Consider the following 24,130-nt stretch of genomic DNA (forward strand, 5'->3'; position numbering starts at 1 on the left):
AGCAGATGTGTCCAAGCTGAAAATCCTGTTTATAAAGTGCTCGTAGTTACAGTAAAATTGTTGTGTTCTCATCTCTAGCTCACACTTTTCACTCCTGATTATGTATTGTATTTTTTTCTTTACCAGAATTGGAGAATGAAATTTGTAGATATGGTATAGTTTCATAACAATGTTCTAAAAGACTAGATGGAAAAGAATTGTTTGACTGCTTTGCTTCTTTATGTGGTACATTTCTTGTGACAAAATCTAGTTGGATATAATGTTAAAAATAACAGTAACCCTTCAATTTTCTGAATTACAGGGTAACTTACTTCAATACTAAAGCTTCTGAAAATGTTAGACTGTGATATAGGTGCATGCAAACATTATACATACATACAATTGGGGAAAAAAAAACCCAAAATATACTTAAGCATAGAAGTAATTTAAAAACAGTTATACATTTTGGTTGTTTAAGGTGAGTGGTGGTGAGATGTCTCCATTTTATCAAAACAGCATGCATGCAGAATGAGTGGATTAAATCTATGTTTTGGTTAGCTGACAACTGTATAAACCTTCTCCTGACTTTTAGAACTGTGTTAATCCTCGTTCCCTGCTTATAATCCCTCTACAAGAGCAAGCAAGGTGAATGGTGCTTTATCTTAGATCAAGACAAGGCATCTGACAGCATTTGGAAATTGTCTGAAGATTTATTGTGGTGAGTGTGACATTTTAAGCTAAATAGTCTTCCAGAGTACTTAGGGAAATGACATGAAAATTTGAAGAACTGGTAAATGTTTGGTTTGGTGTTTTTTAGGTCGAGGTTGCACTTCAGATGATACTTCCATTTTTAGTTACAAGTTCCTCTTTTACTTATTGCTTTATCAATTACTGTTTCTTCTGCCATAGAAATTAATGGCATAAAAATGAATAGCCTTTGGAACATTATTCAGTAGTAAATTAATTTATAAATAATTGTGATTTTATCTTTTGCAGGTTACAGCATATGCTTATGATGATGAGTATACATTACATTACCTCACTGGGAATAGTGAACTGGACTCTATCTCGATTCTTGAGATAAACATAATTTTAGAGCAGAAGAGTTGTAGTTTCTTGAAAGTGTTGCTCATGAATGCTCTTTATCCATGTTCTTCTTTTTAGTGGTTTTTAGTGTCGTGGTTTAACCCCCGCTGGCAACTAAGCACCACACAGCCGCTCGCTCACTCTCCCCGGTGGGATGGGGGAGAGGATCCGAAGAGTAAAAATGAGGAAACTCATGGGTTGAGATAAAGACAGTTGAACAGGGAAAACAAAAGCCGTGCACACAAGCAAAGCAAAACAAGGAATTAATTTGCTGCTTCTCATTGGCAGGCAGGTGTTCAGCCATGTCCAGGAAAGCAGGGCTCCATCATGCGTAACAGTTACTCCATCACTCCGAACGTCCCTCCCGCCTTCTTCTTCCCCCAGCTTTATATGCTGAGCATGACGTCACATGGTATGGACTATCCCTTTGGTCAGTTGGGGTCAGCTGTCCCGGCCATGTCCCCTCCCAACTCCTTGTGCACCCCCAGGCTCCTCGCTGGTGGGGTGGGGTGAGAAGCAGAAGCGGCCTTGACTCTGTGTCAGCACTGCTCGGCAATAACGAAAACATCCCTGTGTTATCAACCCTGTTTTCAGCACAAATCCAAAGATAGCCTTATACTAGCTACTATGAAGAAAATTAACTCTATCCCAGCCAAAACGAGCACATTTAGTAACCAGCAGTTCGTGTGCCCACATATGCAACAGCTTTCATTGCCTACCGAATACATATTGACCTTGGAGTCCCTTTAGTATTCTTGTATTTTCCCATGCTTCTTTCCTGTTTTGTTTATGCTTCTGGTACAGGTGGTGTTTTTGTTTGTTTTAGCAGACAGTCGTTCATGTAAATACTTCTGTTCTGTGGTCTCCATCACATTTTTATAGTTTTTCTAAACAATGGTTCAGATGTTGTCCCAACTTTAAGTGGGATCCTGGCTTATTTCACCTTTCTGGGCATGAAGTTAGATGATGGGATGGTAAATTTGAGACAAGTGTTATAGATGTCCTTGGCTTTCCTTTTCTGTAGGAAAACACCTCTGACTAACACCTGCAGAACACCTGCAGGCCTGGTGTTCTCAAGAGCTCGGGAAGAAATCTAGTGTATCTGCAGTCTCCAGGGTTGGCAAGATAAAGATTGTCTTAATGCTCTCTTCTGCTCTAAACCACCTTTGGTTGGTAATGAAATACAGTCCATTGAAGCACAGAATATTGTGCTTATCTCAGCTTATTTCACTAGCAGCTCTGCCACTGCCTTCTTCCCACCATTCCTTATTTTAAGCCAACTGCTAATTTTATCAGGGTGACCTTTCTGTATAAAAGAAAAACCTTTCAAAAGTTGTCACTAATAATTCTGTGATTTCACTCTTGAATATTCAGATGGTAAGTTCTCACATATTCAGATAAGTTTTTCATAATGTATCCCGTAGGAGAGATGACTGAATTGCTGTTTAATCTACTTGTTCAGAAATACGAAAGAAAATTGTACAATCTGTGATTTTTTTTTTCTATGTAATACTAGAAGATCTAGTATAAATTTCAAAAATAATAGAAGGAAGATTAATCTAGTAGTTCAAAACTGTTGTAAATCTCTTATGGACAAGAAGCAAACAGTAATGACTGGATGAAGGGTTGTTTGAAGGGTTTTACCATGATAGTGAAAGATTTAGAATCAAGAAAATTTTGTACCTCAAGGAAGTTTATTTAGTTAACTTGTGAGGTCAGAAGCATCCAAAATAACCTTTTTCTGGAAAGAAATTTTTGAAATTTTCCTGGCTAAAAGATTTGGAGTGAACGCTTCTTTGACCTTAAATTCTGTATATTTATAATTCAGCAAACGGTGCAGTGAGTTTTCGTGCACTGAAAAATGAGAGTGATTATAACTGTGATAAGAATTTTTGTCATTCAGTTTCCCTTTCTAGCCTGTATTTCATTGCAAACATTTTTTGAAATTAAATCTGTTTTGATTTTATAGCCATACTTGTCTCAGTGTCCACATAATTAAGTGGCTACAGCATGATAATCTTTACTTAAGCTAATTAAGTAGTTTCTTAGCTTGTAAACTAGTTAGAATGGGAAATCAGTATTTCCCACTTTAATTTTAGGCTGTCTCAGTTTTTTAATCTATGATCATTTTGTAGGTTTGAATACTTTCCACCACTTGTATTCAGGAGTGAAGAACTGGTTTCTAACTTTGTGACTGACAGATCTTAACCAAATTATTTAATAGTGCTTGCTGATTTGTTAAGGGATCTCTTTCGGGTCATCAAACGTAGTGACCCAAAGGAGCTGAATAGCTGGACTGCCTCCCTCTTAAGTTACTGACAGCTTATTGCAGTACCTCTTCCTTCTGCAGATCTTGCTCTTCTGTATTTTTTTTTCCTTTTTTTTCTCCTTTTTTTTTTTCTGTTGCTGGTACTGGGGGGCGGGCGTGTTTGACAGTTCATATCTAATAATGGTTTAAAGAATGAGTCTTAAGTCCTTGCATTGTCTCATGAGGAAAGAAGGAATTTGGTAATTTTTTTAGGTGGGATTCCATTCCTTGGTTACCTTCAGGCTTTAGTATGTCACATCATTGTACGACCAGTTATTATAATCAGAATTGCTTCTTTCATATGAATAGGTAGTAAAAGATAATAGGACATTGTCTTAGCAAATTTATCTCCAAATCATTTTGGAGTGTATGATATTTCTGACTTTTCTGTGAGAAGAGTTTTTTTGCTAGGAAAATGCAAGTAATTTTGCTGCTGCCTTTTTCGAGGGACATGTTAGAAAAGAGACTTTCCTCAGACAGTGAAAACCTGGTGATGAAAGTGTCAATATCATGTAGAATTTGGAAAAAAAACCAGCACACCCCCCCTGCTCAGTCACAACATGAGTTCTCCTATTAGCACTAGCAAAATCATTCATATTTGAAAAGAAGGGGAGTATCTTTATTTTTAATCTCTTTTCTAGAGATGGTAACTCTTTTACTAGAAAGCTTAAGCCAGTCCCTTCCTCAGCAGTGGAGGATGTGACTGTGCAAGGCAAAAATGGGCATCTGAGTAAAGTGGCATATAGTTCCCAGAATCTTTTTCCTCAATTTTCGTATTTGATGAGTTGGGAACTTTGCATCACTGTTGCTGTACTCACTCTCTAACCCTTTTCTTCTCTTTGAAGTTAATCTTTTTTTTTTTCCCCCCCCCTTCTGCTGAGTTTTGGAACAGATAGGACCCCAAAGCGATTTTTAGGGTTCTCTAGGTTGCTTATAAACATTTCTTGTTAATCTAAAAACATTCATGATCCGAGAGGGGAGAATACGGAATGGTAATGAGATAAACTGCAGCTGGGAATAATCAATATACAGTTTTAGTCCACCCTCCCTGTCTCCAGTTCAGACTCTCTTACTTTGAAATTGGGTGCTTGTACAATTTAAGGAATCTACAGAAAGCTGTATTTGATGCTGTGACAATAACTATATGGAAGACCCAGTAGTGATGCTCCGTGATGAGTACTGCTTTGTTTTGTCTATGGGAAGTAAGTGTGCTCTGACTTGATCTATTTAAACTCTTATGAGAGAGTTTGCTGATTACAGCTCTTTCTGCTTTAACAATTTAAATAGTATGACAGAAATGGTTTGTAGTTTCTCCTGTCATTCTTTCTGGGGAAATACGGATAAATGGCAGCAAATAACAAAATATCCACAACTATATGTAAAATGTCTGTAAACATACAATGAAAATATTTTTGTATTTACTCAGAGGAACAATTTCACACTTGAAATTACTCTTAATTAATAGATATCTGAGATGCTGTTATTTTACTGCAGTATAATTTTGTGCATTTTTACTGGTGCCCTAGTTTTATGAAGCTCAGGAGTAGTCACATGAATATATTCTTGGATTTTCATCCAATATTGTTGCTAAGGAAACATCATCTTTAATACTGTATCCTTGTCTGCAGCTTGTCTGTATTAATCAATGCCTGTTAATGCTCAGCACAAACCAAGTAAAGATGGAAAAATCTTAATTTCTTTTATAATAAAGTAGTTTGTTATAGACTATTCTCCTTCAGAATCCCCTGCCACTACCAAACCTCACACAAATTGGAGGGTCACTTCCATGTCTCTGGTCTCATCCCAAACAGACACGGTATGGACAGTTTTTATACTTTTTTTTTTTCATAGGCTGCCAAAAATATTTAATATTATTAATCTAACATAGGTATTGTACAGTGCATGGATCTGGTCAAAATGGTGGAAATGCTTACATGCTGCTCTAAAAGGTAGAAAGAACCTTTTCTGCATGAAGTATGAAAGAGGAGCTTGAATGCACTAAATTGAGAAACATACCCCTTTTCAGTATACTGTTAAACTGTAATACTGTATTTCAACCTGCTTTGAATATCTATCTAGGAAAAGACCTGTCAGTCAGAGGTATCAGTGGAAATCTCAGTTCTCCACAGGTCCAGCTAATTGGTTTTGTTGCAATAGTGACAGGCAGATTTTTCGAATTTTCTACTTCTGAACTCTTCTGAGAAGTATCAAATTTTATATCTGCTTTCAAAATTAATTTGGCTTAGCAGTTTGTTAGCTTAATTCCTGCTTTGTTTCATGGTCACATTTGCCTTTTGAACACTTTCCTTCATATCTGCCTCTTCAGAGACACTATGTTAGATCTAACATCTGTTCTTGAAAAGCCCAGGTCAGAAAGGCCAGAGGCAAACAAGAAGGCCTGAGGAACTTGTCTTGTTAGGAATGCTTGTTTCCATTTTTGGACAAGCAGCGATATCTCATTCATCAGCTTAGTCATCCTTCGAGGAAGAGGAAATAAATCAGGCACAAGTTCACAGTCTAGCTGTGTGGGCTAGGTGCAAGCACAGTTTCAGCAGTCTAACCTGGATAGGTCATCCCAGCTTTCATTACCAGGGCAGTAAAAGGAACATGAGTTCTCTCCTTCTGAGCGTGGAGCTTCTCATTCCATTAAGCAATCTCTTCTTTCTCCCTAGGAGAAAAAAATGCAAGAAAATCCGTGTGAGGGGGTCAGTGTACTTAAGTCCACAGAGCTCACACCAACAGATTTGGAAGCTGTCTTAATACCTGAGCCACGCTCATGCTTTTCTGCCTGTCCTTGGGGACTGGCTGGATGGATAGTAAGCAACTACTTCAAATACCATCCCAATAGTTGTACACTATTAACACCTCTGTAGAGATGTCTTGGAGATCTTATCCAGGGTATCCAGAGACAACTCGCACTCATTGTTTGATCCTGTTAACTGCATCATGCCCATGAGTCAATGTAGTCCGTATATAGTTTATGGTTATCCATTTCCAGGCACCCGTTCTAGTTATATTTTTTTCTTTCTGCACTAAGACGCTATTTACAATGCATTGCTCAGGACTGTTTTAATAATGAAGGTTCCTGAATATGTGAGTTGTATCAATGCTTTTACTCTAGAGGTTAGACCAAGATACTATATTTTTGTATTAATTGCTGTGCCTGTAAGGATTGCTTAATCACTCATAGTCCAATGAAAGAACTGGAAAGGGTCTCCATATTGCTTAAAATTGGAGTCTAATCCTTGAGTTTTGATCAGGACTCAAAATTTCAGACCTGGAATTCTGCATGGTGCCCCATGGGTGTAACAATAGCCAAGACTTGAATATTAAGGAAAAGCATCATCTTATCATTCATAGTTCGTATGAAAATCATGTAAATAAGTGTGGCAGTTCCTTTTCTTAGTGTTAGTAATAGAAATAGCAGTCCCTTGACTCTTTCCATGCTTCTCTTTTCCACCTGTCCTGATAGCCAGTGAGAAAATACTTGCAAGTACTTTAACCTATCCTTCACTCCTTGGTTTGGAAGAAATGGTGAGGGAAGGTGTTTTCAGGTAAGTATTTCTTCAGCCACTGCCAACAGCTCTGCTGTTCAGTATCCCTGAAATCCCTGTGTATTGGCATTTTTAAAAAAAGCTTGCTGTTTTAAAATATTTATTGTATATTTATTTTCTTCTACTTTCAATGACTGTCTAGAAAGGTTGTTAGCAATTTACTATAGAGACTGAAGTGACAGGGGAAGGACATTGGTAATTCTACAGTGTTGTCTGTTGTGATTAAAATACAGGCTTTGGATCTTAATTTGTGCTGCATTATACCATATCAAGGCAGAATTTGAGCTCAGTTGTTTAAGGCAGTATTTTATATCATGATATAGAAAGAACTAATACTATGATATTGCTGTTAGTTATTATTTGCAAGTTATTAATTAGAAAGAGAGGAAACATTCTCTATAGACTCCTAATACACTTCGAGTGGAATCAGTTGGCATACTTGGGCTAGGACAATGTTTTCCTGGCCCTTGGTAGTGCCTTTAACGTTGTCCCTTCCATCCCTGATGTGTCGCGTTTGTTGCTTCTGGTCTTTAGTTAAAAACATGCTAAGCTAATTTTTGGTTGCTGGACAGTGTTTTGTAAGGTGTGGCGTGGAGGTGCTTCTGTATGTGTGGATGTCCAGGGTGGTGCCTGAGCGTTTTTCACAGTTGCAGTTGTGGGGTGGTTTTCACTTGCCTGAAACTGCACAATGGTCTAATAGCAGAGCTAAGTATAGGATTGAAGAGGTCATGAATCAGTCATAAGACTGCTGTGTTTTTACTTTTTCTCTTAGTTTCGATCTCTGGTTTTTTTTTTCTTTTTTCCCTTGCTTATTCTGTTCACTTCCTTTCTCTTCCTGAATTTCTTTATTGTCCATGTGGTCTTATCTCTCCCTCTCTGTGGTGTCATTGTAAAAATTAGATCATTTCAAATGCAACATTTTTTCCCCCTCCAGATGCTTTTCCTTTTTCTCCATGCGTACATCATCTGCCTGTGTCTGCTCTGGGAGATGTACAGGTGTTGGTCAGGATTCGGTGGCAGAACTGAAGTGAAATGTGATGAGTTTTGCTTGCCAGCTCCTTTCTGCATTGTTTTTTAATTATGAAGTTGCTCTGTCAAAAAGGAAGGAAGAGAAGAACCAGAGAAATAACTCTGGAATTGAAGAGAAGCAAAGTGGGGAAATGTTGGTTGCTTGATCCCAGTGCTGAGGATAATGCGGAGTAGTAAAGAAGAGGAATTGCCATAGAAAAGTTGAAAGGTCCAGGGGCTTTCTATCTTTTGTAGAAACTTTTAAGTTAAAGGTTCCTCTCAGACTTGTGCATGTGGAATTTGTCAAGCAATATCAACCAACTGAAATGCTATATTAAAATAGAAAACATACAAAAGTGTATTGCATAGTGTAATATGACTCCATGAAATATTAAGCAACTTCTAACGTGGTTTTCTCTTGCTTTGTATATAGAAAATGTATACATCTTTTGAGCTAGATTTTTTTTTTTTCTGGTCATTTCCTGACCAGCTTTATCCTGGCTATTTCTTCTACGTTTATAGACTTCACTTGTCTCCATCCTTTGAACTTTATTTATCAAAATCTGTGTTCAGGTGTAAGATTATCTTACCATTGCAAAGTGCTCAACTTTCCTTTCCAAGTGATGTTGAGAAGATAAATACATTTCATATATGTTGCTAGTGGTTCTGTCCACCAGTCTCTCAAGATCATTACTCTATGATTAGTTAGAGGAGGAAATTTTTTAGCCAAATTAAATAGCCAACTTTTGAAATTTTATCTTCCTGATTCACGTGTGGTATTTCTCACATTATTTTTGACTTCTGTACCTACTCTGTGTAGAATGTCATCAAGTAGATTGTTTGAATTTCTATTAGAATATATTCTTACTTTTCTGTATTATGAAATATCAATCTTCAGACCTCATGTCCTCTCTTGTAGCTTGCTTGCATAAACAAAACAAAAAACTATCTTGCTGACCAGCATGCTTTCTAGCTTGGTGCCATATTTGACAAAACAGTTGTGATGATCCTCTGTTATCCTTGAAGGACTCTGAAATATGAACTATAAGAAAATTCTCTGCAGTGTTAGAAATGTGAAAAGTTAATAATTATTCAAAATCAACTATTCCCAATTGTTCTATATTTAAATTAAGACATTTAAGATAATCTTCATCTCACTTCAGTTTAGTCATCTGAAGTCTAGTCATAACATCTAGTCTAAGCTAGTCATGCTTTGGCTTGCTGTATGATCATCAGAGAGAGAGCTTCAGAAGGCTATTCAATCCTCTCATAAAAAGGACATCAAATAGTATGTGAAATGAAGTACTTCTGGAGATGCATATCTCTCTCCATTGATGATAGATGGGTAGGTAGCTAAACACTAACTTTTGCTATCCATTCTTTGTGGTTTTAAATGTTAAGAAATAGAAAGAAAGGGAAAATCAGTATTTTTTTAATGCATGAAGATCTGACCTAATTTAATAAACTCTGTATTTTGGAACAGAGGATTAATGACTATTCTGCAATTAGTTTAATTGGAGAAGGCTTGAAGGTTCAAATTCAAGAAAGGTGGTGGAATGTACTGTATTAAGGGAATTTTACAGCTGTTGTGGAATCTGTGATACAAAATAACTTGTTAATATCTACTATCAATGTGAAAATATTGTAAAATAATTTTTAAAGAAAAATATTAATACAACCAACGAGGCAAACGTAAAAGTTGAATGCAGAAATATTTTATATCTTTTTCTCTGGCAGCCTTGCTTTGCATCCGGAACGTGTGTTGGTGGCAACAGGTCAAGTTGGAAAAGAACCGTACATCTGCGTGTGGGACTCGTACACTGTGCAAACTGTATCTGTTCTGAAAGATGTTCACACACATGGTATAGCTTGCTTGGCTTTTGATTTAGATGGTCAGGTATGTAATCAATATTCTTTTTTCAAACAAAAATTGTTTATCTGTCAGAAATCTTGTTATGTAGCTTTTTCTTTTTTTTAAGGAAGTGCATTGATTCAGGTTTCATCTGCTTATTCTCAAGTTGAGGAAAAAAAGTTGGCATTAGTAATGATTGGCAAATATTCACATTTGGCAAAAAAAGTATAACTTCAAAAGAGTTTGAATGAAAATGACATGGTAGAGAGATTCTTGTGGTCTGTGGGCCACAGTTCAGGGTTACACGAAATGGTTGGAGATAGTGGACCTCCCCTGTGCAGGGGTGTGTCTTGTGCACAAAGTGATGGCAGTCCCGTTGTGTTACTGATCTTGGACTCCGAATGTCTTCAGGCAGTATCCCCTTCTCTGTCACACATTTTGCATGCATTGGTGGCTCTCCACATTTTGATTGTTTGTTCAGACTCATGTATCCTGGATCTAAGAGTCAAGAAAAAGATCTTATTGGATTATAATTTTGTTACTTTAAAACATTCTCTGGGTAGTAAATTCCTTCTCAGAGCTGCTACTTTTAAGGGAGATAATTTTTACCAGACACTTATTCCTATGAGTAAAGAGGCTTTCTTGATTGATGTATTAGAAATGGAAAATACACGTTAGATAGCAGCTGAAGAGGTATTAGCCATGAAAGTCCTTTCTGCAGTTGTGCTGTCCTGATCTTACGCAGCACTTCTTCCCCTCCCACTTAGCCTTGCAATGTGATATTCAGATTTAGCTATATTCTCATTTCCTTTTGCTTGCTAAAAAGGTCAATATCTGTTACTTATTACTGCTTTTTCAAACGAGGATGTATTATAAGAGACCAGTTGCTGTCCTTATTAAGACAATATCAAATGGAGCTCTATTGAACACAAATAGAGGAAAGCCTAGCTGTAACTTGTCTCTGTTAAAACATGCTGTAATTGTTGTAGGGAGGTTTTGAGTTTGTTGGAATGATCTACAGATTTTATCACGTAGGTTTCTCATTGTTTAGAGAGTCAACTTCTAGAGTCAGCTTCTTTCTAGAACATCATTTCTACCTGACAGTGATATCTTTTCTGTATGTTGTTCTTGCCTGTATAAACTCGTGTCACTTCCTCACTTGAACAGCCTTAAAATTTAAGGTCAAAATGTATCTAATTAGGATTGAAGTCCCCTAACTCTTTTTTAGAATGCAGTTATGCATCGCCTGTGTGTATTGGAGAGCTTTGAATGTAGATCTGTGATTTGTTCTGTGAGTACCCAGTGCTGATTGTTATGTTTAAAGCCATAAATAGTCAGAATTCAGGCTGTCAGCTTTTCTCAGCATTTCCATATAATCACCTTTTTTGTGGCATTTGTTAAAATTTTGTGGTCTCAAAGCAAAGCTGGATACAGGTTTTTCCAGATCTGCATCTCCAGAATTGTCTCCATATGGAAATACAGTAAAACACAAATCCAGTTCAGAAATATCTGCAAAATATATTTGTTTACATCTTGCCTATCCTTTTAAACCCAAATTTGTCAGAGTCCTTGGCCAGGCTCTATTAGAGGGTTTAATGTTTGATATTAAACATACTTATTTGATATATTTGGCGTTATATGGGATTTTGATTTAGTAGAGGGATAAAGCAATATACTGGAATCACAACACAAGCATTTGCAATATACAAATGAGTCACAAGAAAAACGTGGTTCCTAATACTGGTCTTTATGTGATCACTGTCACAATGCTGGGCATCTCCAGTCACCGGGAAGGAGTATGTGGGTCGAAGTGAGGTCAAGCCCATTGCCCTCTTCAAAGTTTATTTTATGAGTTTTTCAGTTTTTATACTTCATGTTGCGCTGTGCCACATACACACTCTCCTCCCACCCCCAACTGGTCTGGCTAGCTCAGGAAGACGTTATTTATTCTTTATTTATTATCCTTTGTTAATTGTCTTTGGGAACCTGATGATTCACTGGTGCAGCTGTGTTATCTAAAACTAAGATTACCCTCCAGTCTCCCTGGTGTTGAGAGAAGTTCAGCTTGCTTTATGGTACATTATTCCCCAAGCTCGCTGTTTTTTTTTTCCTCTTCTCTGAGCTCTACTCCACTGTGGGGGTGTGCTGGTTGGTAACAAGATTTTCTGGTTCTTGGGAGAACCAAGAACATCATTTAGTCTCCCTTTTTGAGAAGTCAGTATATCAGCTTATGTCTGGAATGGCATCACCCAAATTTTTTGTGATGGGTATGCAGTAATTGTAGAACTAGTCTGCATCTACACCTCTCATTCTGCAGTAGGACTGGAATTGAATTGCTTGGAAGTGTAGCTGGAATTGAAACTGATGTTCCTTTTGATAATGTTTTCAAAGATGGAAGAGAGAGGTTGGACTTTGCGGTATCGGAAAAATTGAAGTTGGCATTAATAAATAGGGAGCATGGGTAGCAATTGTATTTAGTTTGTTTCTTTTTCTTCTCATAATCTTGGAGCTTTTCAGACAGTAAAGAAATGATGTTATTGGGAATAGATTTCTGTCTTTGGGAAGAAAATTACTCAAGTTTGGGGTTTTCTTTTGCTTTTACAAACTCACTTTGATAATCTACATAGAAATTGAAACTAAATTGGTCTTTAATGTGCGTAGGTATTAACTGCTGAACAGTGAAAAAAACTTTGTCCTAAAGATTTACAAAGCTTTCATTTACCAAAGTTAAGATGTTACAATTCATGCATAAATGGAACAAAAAGGCTTAATTTTCTTTAAAAACAAAACTCAACATTACTCAGTTTCTTTTTATCTCATCTTTAATACTGTTAGTCTTTCTGTTGAGAATTTCTATAGGAAAAATAACATTTTGACTAGTTAACAGATATAGTAGAAGTGGACTGTTGGCTAATATGGTCAATGATTTGTGTCAAGAAATCTGCAAAATATTTTCACAGTTGAAGACAAGATAGACTGCAGAGCATAGGAAGATCTCAAACTTTTTATTTTTCTATATTTTCTTGGAACAATATTTTTGTCCTTCCTAGTTTTACAGTTTAATTGGCTTCAGACTCTTTCTGAATATTAAAAACTTAATGACATTTGTATGTTTGGGGTCTTGTTAGATTCTGGTTTGAGAAAGGATTCAGAAAGGAATAGTTACTCATACATGTTTTGAAGAATCAAGCAAAAGGCTCTTAAAGCTTTTAACTCTTTTTAAAGCTTTAAACTGTTTTGTTTGTTTCCAAGAAGATTGAAGAAAATATTTTTTCTTTGTATCTCCTGAACTTGTAAAAGAAATACTTAAATTCTGCAAGTTATATGTAATTAGAGGTAAACACATGTAGTTTCATTAACTTCAGTGAGATTATTCCTTTTTGCAAATGTCTCCTGACTGCTGCTTGCCATGTGTGCTATATATAATTATATATATTAAACATTATAAATCAGAAATATGTTGTTATCTCAGAAGATCTTCTTTATGATCATGATGTCGTAACTGAAGAGACGCATCTATGGAAGCTTTGGCATAAGATGTTGTATCTTTAGTTTTCTTCTGTATCAAAATGTAGCTATTGCTTCTAACTCAAATATGTTATGAATTTGTTATCATTCAAAATTATGACTCTAGCTTTCATTAATATATTATTATTTGTTTATTTAATTTGGACATTTTTAGCGCTTGGTCTCAGTTGGTTTGGATTCGAAAAACACAGTTTGTGTATGGGACTGGAGAAAGGGAAAATTGTTATCAATGGCTCCTGGTCATACAGACAGGGTAAGTATAATTAAAGAACTTGAGTGTCAATGTAATTTTAGTTTGTTAAACCATGTCTGTGTATACATACTAGAGCTATGTCTGAACAAAAAACATTTTATGTTTTAGAAATTGAATTTGCCTAAAGCTTGGATATGTATTAAGATTTGTGAAGATATTTAAGATATGTACATTTATTTCTAAAATAAAATGAGTAACTCACCATTTATTTGTGTATGGTTTGTTGAGACTGTAAACATGTAGGGGAAGTGCTAAATTAATGCACTAGACCCTAATCCTTATATGGGAAATCAAAATGCAAATAATCTCTTAAATTTTTCTAGTCTGTAAATGAACCTTTATGTTGTTTTATCATTTGTTGTAATTACCTTAGGAAAAAAAAACCAAACAGAACTAATATGAGCTATACATTGCAATTTCAGTATTGAATGAGGGGATAAAAAAGTCATCCTAATAGTTCCATTCAAAGCATTTCAGACTGTCTGTTAATTTGCTACAAGTTTTTACGGTTTTAACTGTCCCATGCTAGAAAGGCTATCTCTGCTGACATCCTTGGGTCTTTTTATGCAGATATTTGATATTTCTTGGGATTTGTACCAGCCAAACAAGCTCGTCAGCTGTGGCGTAAAACACATCAAGGTAATGAAATAAATGTTAATTCATAAAATATTTAAGCTGCAGTATTTTATATTCTATATAAAAATAGAATCTAAAATGAATATATAATAATATGAAAGGTCCTTTGTAAGAGTAATATTACTTCTTAGGAACTGCAATCATGGATCACACCTGACTACACTAGACATTTTACAAGATATATATAGTGGAAAACAGACCATCTCTGCTCAAAAGAGTTCATGCCCTGACAGAAGGAATGCAGAAGGAATGAAACAGTTGTCAGTAGCATCGTATGTAATGATCGTAATGTAATTTAAAACTTAGGATGTCTTAAAACATGCTGTTTGAAATCCCAAGTAGCATAAGACAGGATACACACGTTTAAGGTGAGTCCAGGAATTCAAGTTTCTGATTCTCGAACGATTAATGAATTGTTACGCTGCAGAGGTGAAATGAGTTGCAAAACCATTTCTTACAGTTTGAGAGAGTATGGGGATACAATGGAAAGAGAAAGGAAAATGCTTGATCTCTTTTAATTCTTTTCTTTTCCCGGCTGTTATTCCTACCTTTGTCATTTTAAACACTCTGTACCTGTTACAGGATTCATAATTTGGACAGTTCATGTCTTTTTCAAACAGAGTGTTTCAGACGCTCTGCTTTGTTTGATCCATGTATCAACTGCCATGCAGAAACAGCTTCTTTTTCAGGTTTAACTCTGTGAGCAGGATTATCAATGCTTGACTGCCAGCAAATATGTTTCCTAAAGCCACTGCCTTCTCCCATGCACTGTCTTCTGTGTTACCACATAACAGTAGTAGATGGCAGCTTGAAAGTTCTGTATTGCTCTTATGTGTAGGTTCCTATGGTGGGAAAAATGTATTGCTTTTTGTACAATGAACTCTTAGATTAATACATATTAATGGTTTATTGGAAAAAGTGTTCAATGGCTAGATTGCATACATCTTTGATTTAGCATAGTGTTTTAGCATGTTGTTTACAGTTTCCATGAGCTTGATTAATAATGGTCTTTTTTTCTACTTCAAGATCTAAAAGGACTGTTATGCCAATAGCAAGCTAATATTTGCCAGCAGTGATTTAGTATGTTTAAGGTGGCTTTATGATGTCAAAACATATCTATTTAGATAAGCAAAAGTTTATTTGAGCAGCTTTTAAGGCTCTGTGAAGCCTTTTAAAATAGCAATAGCATTTTAAAAATAATTGATGTTTGCTTTGAGAAAACATTAAATAAAAATCTGAATCCTAGAGACTTACAGGCATTTGGATCAGGCAAGAGATTTCTGTTGATGTGTATTTTTCTTAAACCATCCCTTCTTCTTGTTCTTTCAGATACCAGTAATTACTTTCACGTTTGTAATACTATCGTATTTTTTCCTCACATGATATGTATGCAAATTGTAATATTACTTAAGTTATGTAGATAATTCCAAGTGAACTGTTACTGAGGAATTACTTTTCTTAGATATGTTACCTACTTCCATATTGGAGCTAGGTGTTCAATTTATGCAGTGATTGTGCAGTTACTTCTCAAGCAACAACATAATCTATGACCTGTGTACTTTGGTTAAAGAAATACTAGTTAAGATACAGGGATTTCCAGGGATACAGGGATGTCCTCGGCCGCATCAAAAGAAGCGTGGCCAGCAGGTCGAGGGAGGTGATTCTGCCCCTCTGCTCTGCTCTGGTGAGACCCCACCTGGAGTACTGCGGTCCAGCTCTGGAGCCCTCAGCACAGGAAAGACATGGACCTGTTGGAGCGGGTCCAGATAAGGGCCACAGAAATGATCAGGGCATGGAATGCCTCTCCTATGAGGAAAGGCTGAGAGCGTTGGGGTTGTTCAGCCTGGAGAAGAGAAGTCTTTGGGGAGATCTTATTGCAGCCTATCAGTACTTAAAGGGGGCTTGTAAGAAAGATGGGGACAGACTTTTTAGTAGGACCTATAGCAATAGGACAAGGGGGAATGGTTTTAAACTAAAAGAGGGTAGATTTAGACTAGATAGAAGGAAGAAATTTTTTACGATGAGGTTGGTGAAACACTGGCACAGGTTTCCCAGAGAGGTGGTAGATGCCGCATCCCTGGAAACAGCCAAGGTCAGGTTGGACAGGGCCCTGAGCAACCTGACCTAGTTGAAGATGTCCCTGCCCACAGCAGGGGGGTTGGACTAGATGACCTTTAGAAGTCCCTTCCAATCCAAACTATCCTATGATTCCATGATTTGTCTAATCAGTATATGGTTATTTCTTAATTACAGTATTGCTGGTACAGAAATCTGTTCATTGTAACTGCTTACATTATCCTGTATTAATTGAAGTATCTGCTCAGAATTTTGAATAGATTATTGGTAACAGAGAGACGTGCTGTGAAATACGGATTTGTAAACACGTATACAGGGAACATGCTGAGACAGTGTAAGAGTAACCTGTCAGCAGTGATGAAATAAATGCTTTCACATTTTGGACTGGGTTGCTCCAGCAGCTCGTTGACTTCCCAGCGCACATTTACGTGTTTGGACAGGAGGGTTTGAAGGGAATATGCAAGTGCTGCAGAGTCTCAGAAACTAGAGTGTAGCTGGAGGTTTGGTTGGCAAGTATTGTGCTCTGACAAGAGACTTTGCATGTCTTTAGTTTAGGAGTCATTAGTACATGTTGGATCACCTAGGAGGAAATTCACTCTCATGTGATTGCTGTAATCACATGCTAACGGTTTATTAGAAAGTTCTCAAAAATGTCCGTCTTAGGTGGCTGCTTTGCGTGATCAGTGGTTCTCATGAGAAGTGGTAAGTCTATAATAAAACCAGCTGCTTTCAGACAGAGCAAATGGCAGCCTTACCAGAACTTTACGTGCTTAGATTGCATCTTTAAATGCCTAAAGTAACATAAAGTACAAATGCAGCATTTGCAGAGTGGAAGTCTTACATCAAAGAAAGATCAGATAATTCTATTATGAAATGCTGAATATACAACCGACTCGCAAATTATAATTTGAAAGAATTTCAGTTTGATTTAATACTGATACCTCAAAACTCCTTCCCAACTAGTCTGCTGTGCAGATTTTGTGCAAAGATAAAGTTGTTTAATAACATAAAAGGTTGTTAACCAACTGGAGAACTAAAGCAGGGAAAAGGGTATGAATAATGATGTCTTTCGGAGGTAAGGTACTTCTCTTTCAGATGTACATATTACATTATAGGATATTAGTGAAATATCCATCTTTCTAAATCACTTTATGTTGCAGTTCTGGAGCTTGTGTGGCAATTCATTGACACCAAAACGTGGTGTTTTTGGCAAAACTGGTGATCTCCAAACTATATTGTGCCTAGCCTGTGCAAGGGATGAAGTGACATATTCTGGTGCACTGAATGGAGATATATACGTATGGAAAGGAATCAACCTTGTACGGACAATACAGGGAGCACACGCTGTAAGTATATCTCTTTAAATTAATATAAAATGTTAAATAGATTTCTGGAGAGCTGGAAAGGGCAGTGCAAGATTGCCTGGTCTGTGTTCCTAAATAATTTCAGTGACAGAGAATCAACATGTCTAATTTGAATATATTTTTTTTTCCTCTCCTTCCTGCTGTTGCTTAAGATTGCTGTTATGGTAGAAAGAGAATGCTAGATTGAGAAATACATTTAGGTGTCTGTTTGTGTATTGTCTCCCATTGTCATTGATGGGGGACTCTAGTCAGTAATCAATAGAGCCTGGAATGCATTTAAATTTACCCTTAAGTAGATGTGTCTGTTCAGTTACCCATGTGTGCGTATATATAGTGACATTTTATATACCAGAGTTGAGTACATAGCTGCCTCCCCCAAAGAATATGGATCTGCTTTATCTGACTTTCTTTTGTGGATGTCTGATTAATCCAAAAGCATCTCAGAAGGCCTGGACTTCTATATTTAGGCAATTGGTGTTGAAACAAAGAAACAGGTCCCCAGGGAGGCTGTGGAGTCTCCATCCACATCTCTCTCCATTTGGAGACACAACACTGCTGGACACAGCCCCGAGCAACCTGCTGTTATCTGACCCTCCTGCTTTGAGCAGGAGTTTGCACTAGACTCTCTCCAGAGTTTTCCCCCAACATCAGCTATTCTGTCATTCTGTGAATTGAGTCCTACTGGTTAGTTTTCTGTTAGCTCTCTGGAGTCCATTGATTCTATGAACTGTAAGGTAAGCCCAAACACCTAGCTCGTTTGTAGACACGTATGTTTAGTCGTTTTAGCTTGACTCACTCTCTCTTCCTTGTCCTATGTTGCTGCCTTTTACTATATTGATTCAGCTTTTTAGAACAGTATACAGCTTTGAAAAGTGAAGACATATCACTGAAAGTTTAATAAAATTTTTCAAAAGTGCTTGGGAAGATTTTCTTTTACTTTTAATCGAAATGTTTAATGCGACTATGAAGTGATTATGTTTTTTTATGTAAGTTTTCATTATATTTTCCATATTCTTTCAAAAAATATGGTTTTGTGATTAAAGTAGGCAGCAAAAAACCACTTAGTGGTTTGCAATCTAATTTGTGCATGCCAAACTGTGAGAGTCCTCATTTCCTGTCATGGTAGTAAGTCATATACGGTAATATAATGCAAGATTCAATTTCTGACTTGTCCCAGTATCACTTTAAAAACAAAGCCACACAATTTCTGGTTGCTTTAACCTACGAGGCATGAAACTGCTAAGGTAACTTTATGAAGCTATATGATTTGCTGGTTGAACGTTAATTTATGTTTCAGAAAGCATTGTACTTTCTAGATAATATTTGAAGTTCCCTTATTAACAATTTAAAATTGTGTGAAAATGCAAGCATATGAGTTCCTATTTTGCAGCTTCGAAATTCTAGGTAAAAATCAGTAACAGTTAATTATTCTTTCTTATAAGAATGCGTTTGTTTTAACTGGTAGTATTGGACTGGGTGGGATGATGTATGTTACTGAAGAATTAAAATCACTCTTTATGATTTGATCAGGTAGAATGGAGGGGACAAAAAGTGATGAATGATATGTATGTGGGAGAGGTTGCAGTCAGCCTGTAGTAAGGAGACTCTTGGTTTACTGATGATTCAGAAATGTACATTCAGGATGGTTGCAGCTTGTTGAATTGACTAATAATTTAAAAGTGATTGGACTGCTTATTCAGACAGCTGTATAATGACAGTGTACCTGATTATGAACAAAAATCAAGTTATGAAGAACATAAGTGTGGGAAACATATTCTAGACTATATTTTGCATTTGAGATTTCTTTATTTACATATAAGTGTATATATATAAAAGAAATAAGATAGATATACGCACACACATGCATACCCTCCTGTATGCATCTATAGAAATATTACATCATAGAATCATAGAATCATTAAGGTTGGAAAAGACCTCTAAGATCATCGAGTCCAACCGTCAACCCAACACCACCATGCCCACTACACCATGTCCCTAAGCGCCTCATCTACACGTCTTTTAAATACTTCCAGGCATGGTGACTCAACCACTTCCCTGGGCAGCCTGTTCCAATGTTTAACCACTCTTTCAGTAAAGAAATTTCTCCTAATGTCCAGATGTATAAGAAGGCCCAAATTATAAACTAAGAAGTATGAGGAGATATTTTAGCCTTCAAATATTCCCTGATTCTTACTCTATACCTTCAAATCTGGTTTTACTGTTCATATTTAGTGTTCAATAGTGTTCTCTTCTATTCTATATTTTCCTAAGGTAACGTGGACATTGACTTTTTGATGTTGAAGTTAGTGAAATGAGATTTTTAAAATGCTTATATTGCATATGCAGACCTGGATTCCCAGAGGAAAGAGTGCACTTTGTCTCCTATCCAAAACTGATCAGGAAAATACCCTTCCATCCTGTTGGATGCTGTAGGAGACACCTGTCCTGTATATTCACATATTTGTTACTTGGAGTATTTAGAATTGCAGCAGTTTATCTCTCAGAGTAATGCAGTGCTTTTCAGCTGTTTCAGTGTGAAATGACCCAACTGATAAATGTAGGATGGTGAGAGCTTGTTGCTCCATTACCTTATGTGCTGTGTCAGTTCTTTGTACCCCAAGATGACATTTGAAGTGCTCTGCTCCTTATCTTCAGTAGCGTCAGTGGACAGTGCTCAGGGAGTGGGTCTCATCTAGACTTCTATTTTTGGCTCTCTCCTTTAGGCTGAATGGAATTGTACTGTGCAGTACTGAAAATTAAGTAGGGGCACTAGTCCATGGCTTTGGAATTCATTTTTACAAGAGATTAGAGTCACTACAAATCTCACCAATTTCAGGGGAAAAAAACCCACGAAGAAAATCCCTTCTGGAAGCTTACTTTCCAACAAAATGAAACCTTGTTTTTCAATAAAATATTACCTTAAAGGATAATATTGTCAGGCTATTGTAAGCACAAAATATAGCAGCTTGGAATAAGAGTGCCTCTTTAGCCATACTAAACTATTACCATCACATTTTACAGTTATTTTGTACTTAATTTTATAAATCATGTCCTTCTCATCCATTTTTTTGAAGGAAAATGTAAGTGTAAATGATAACATTCATGATGTGCATATGTGGTTAAAAGCACAGCGTGCGTATAGTAGGGAATTGATATAAGTTTCTGTTCAGTATGCTAGTGTTGGAATTGTCATCCCTGCATGCCTGTTTATCATCCTGCATCATTACTCCTCAACAGGCTTGAATTAAACTGAAAATTTGTTCAAGGAAAACATATCTCATTATTTGCGTAAAGTACCATCTATTCCTTTCTTGCAGCATGAACAGTAGGTATCTGCGATGCAGGAAAATATTTTCTAAAGCACATTAGTGATGTGGGGATATAGTCCATCCAGCTGGCAGTGCTCTCCATTAATATAGAAAATGGATTCTTTTCAAAGGTTGGCTATCTTTGTTACAGTTACCCTAGCTGAAAAGACATTTTTTGTTTTAAGAGTAATTCAGTGTGAAAAATAAACCATGCTCTCCCAGTATAAGGAACCGAGGAAACAGATAGCAACTTTAATGCTAGCAAGCAAAATAAGAATTCACAGCTAGGCCAGATTATCTGTCTTCTGTCACAGCGATACTAAGAACTGTATACAGAGGAAAGAAGAGTTTCTGGCAGATTCCTATCTGAGTTTGAGTAGAAACAAGAAGCTGAAAGCAAATAGATTGGGATGACTGGAGAATTAGTTGGAAGAGGACTGGAGAGTTCACTTAATGTAGAAGTAGGAATTAAAAGTAGGAAAAGATGGAAATGAGCAGGGGTTAAGAGTTCATGTGCAGGGAACACTGGATGGCAATGGGAAACTCAAATTCTAGTTTTGCTAATCTCTCCTAAATAATAATACTAATAATGACAGTTCTAAAAGGGAGAAGGAAAATAGAGCAACACGAAAGCATATTTAAGTTCATTGGCACTGGTAGTACTTCAGGAGGTTCTTTGTAGGCAGTGCATCTGATTCCGGAAAGTTAATATATACCTTGACCAAAAAAAAAAAAAGTCTTTTATTAGATGTCTCATTTATGTACCAGTGCAAAGAACAGACTATAGATTCTTCTATTTATTTTATCATCTTACATGTTCTAAATTCAAGGTAGTCCATGACTATTAAGAGATATACGCAAGATGGTACTCAGGTATTAAACCAAAATAGTATGCTTATTTAAAAACACTGTACGTTTTAAAGATTCTTGTGTGCTATGCCTTTGCCTTGCATAGTAAATGTACATGAGATGCTTTCTCAGCAGCTGAATAATTTATTTTGAGATAGTCTTTCGGAGGGACACATTAAAGTTGTGTGGATTGATGTCAGAAGCTGAGGTTAAATAACAGACTCGAGGTTAAATAATAGGCACTCTGTTAAAACTATTGCACGCCTATGTCAGTTGGCTGAATACTAATTAAATATAGATGGAAACAATATAATGAACTTAATGGTTTTAAGCTGGTATCATGTACCAACACATTAAGTCATGCAGTATTTTTCTCCTACTGCTTAGACTAGTCATGGATTTGAAAGGTAACTGACCACTTACTTCAGCCAATGAGAGGCATATAGGCAACTTTTAAATTTTTTTTTTTTGAGTAATAGGCTCATTTTTGACTGTTCTATGGGTGATTTGTTAGATAGGAAGATTAAATTTCACAGTAGTGGCTCTCCACTGTAAACTTACTGACACCAACCTTAAATGTTTGCAATCCATTTCCTTGCTATGCAGTATATATTGGGAGAGACAATATCTTAGAATAGGTGCCCAACATATATGTTGCTTTACATGTTAGCATCTATGTCCTGAACTGTATCTAGGAGTAAAAAGAAGGCACTGGCGTTCTTATTGAACTGATAGAATCATAGAATCATTAAGGTTGGAAAAGACCTCTAAGATCATCGAGTCCAACTGTCAACCCAACACCACCATGCCCACTACACCATGTCCCTAAGCGCCTCATCTACACGTCTTTTAAATACTTCCAGGCATGGTGACTCAACCACTTCCCTGGGCAGCCTGTTCCAATGTTTAACCACTCTTTCAGTAAAGAAATTTTTCCTAATGTCCAATCTAAACCTCCCTTGGTGCAACTTGAGGCCATTTCCTCTCGTCCTAATGTCTCTGTTCTCCATATTGCTCAGTAGTGGTCAGTTGCTTCTGAAGTTTCCATATGATCTTTCAAGCTAGTTATAGCTAACTGCGGTCATGCGTTTTAGGAATTGCATAGTCAGAGTTAGTGTGGTGGATTTTATAAACAACTGCATTTAGATAAATTAACACTTGGTTTTTGTCCATTGGAGGCAAGATAGGTCCGGCAACAATAGAAAACCTGAGACTACCTCACTATTGGAAACTTCTTGGGTACAAGCAGTGGCAAAATATTCATGCAATAGAGACCATCTTTGTCAAGTTCTTCTTCTACTTCTCCAGCTTTCAACTATCATTTCTGGTAGATCTGGGCATTTATTTCTTTGTTGGCTCTCATCCAACTCTTTTTTTTTGAATTTGAGGGAACGCAGGTGTGATACCAGCTGGTGATATTGGAAAAAGAGGAAATATTCTGCATTCTGATAAAACTGCTGATCAATTTGAGATGTTATTTCCAAAATTTTCCCATTCATTAGGAAGTGTAATGAAAAATTTGTAACAGAAGAACGCAATCCGTATGTCAAACTTTGTAACTTTTAAGATGGAAGACTTCGATCTACACCTTTTATTTTGATTCAGGAGCACAATCAATCTTTGCTCACATTATTAGTTGGATCCAAGTCAATGCAATTGTTTGCCTCTCATTACTGCTAGAAGGCTATTGACCAAATTATGTAAATGAAAATTTCAGGCTGAATGATTAAGAGACGCATGAAGACTCAAAAGTTGATTTGCACGAACAATCTTGACAGGTTCTAAAAGGAAAGTTTTAGTGGAAGAACTATGACTGGTCAAGCTACCAGAGTAAAGAATCTGTCTTTTCCCCATTAAATGTGGGCCTAATAATTAAATGAAGAGTAGATAAGCTCAGCTTCTTCCACTAGGTACTTACAGTCCCCGTTATTAAGGGACCTTTTTCTTCTATTCCAGCGGCACATAGACTGAAACGAGAATGTCCTATTGCATTTCAAGAGATTGAGCAAGCACATCTGCCAAATCTCCTTGACAACCAGTATGTCCTTTTCAAGATCAGGATATTCTGTGAAATGGAAAACAGATTGATCCTGGATCCACTTGATCTTATCTTCAGAACATTCAGCCAGCTTCCCACATCGCCAAATGTCTGATTCTTTTTTTAATACTGACTAATTAAATCATGGATTTTGGAAGGAGTTAATTAGAGAAAAGAGAATAATTCTATTATAAAGGTTGCATTCCAAAAAGAGCTTTGAAAGATTTAAATATGCCAGAACTTGGGCAGAATTCAGTGTATGGTACAAAATGAGCCAAAATTCCTCTAGCC

The 24,130-nt window shown here is 36.7% G+C and overlaps 1 protein-coding gene across 1 annotated transcript in view; it reads left to right on the forward strand.

The window, feature by feature from the left end:
* Positions 1-24,130, forward strand: part of EML5 (EMAP like 5) — a 114,083-nt gene that overhangs the window by 14,960 nt on the left and 74,993 nt on the right. The window contains 4 exon segments of the mRNA XM_075151343.1: positions 9,673-9,832; positions 13,470-13,568; positions 14,139-14,207; positions 17,441-17,626. Coding sequence (XP_075007444.1) covers positions 9,673-9,832; positions 13,470-13,568; positions 14,139-14,207; positions 17,441-17,626 — 514 coding nt within the window.

The sequence above is a fragment of the Calonectris borealis genome, chromosome 5 (genome assembly GCF_964195595.1).
Source record: "Calonectris borealis chromosome 5, bCalBor7.hap1.2, whole genome shotgun sequence".
Classification (NCBI taxonomy): Eukaryota; Metazoa; Chordata; class Aves; order Procellariiformes; family Procellariidae; genus Calonectris; species Calonectris borealis.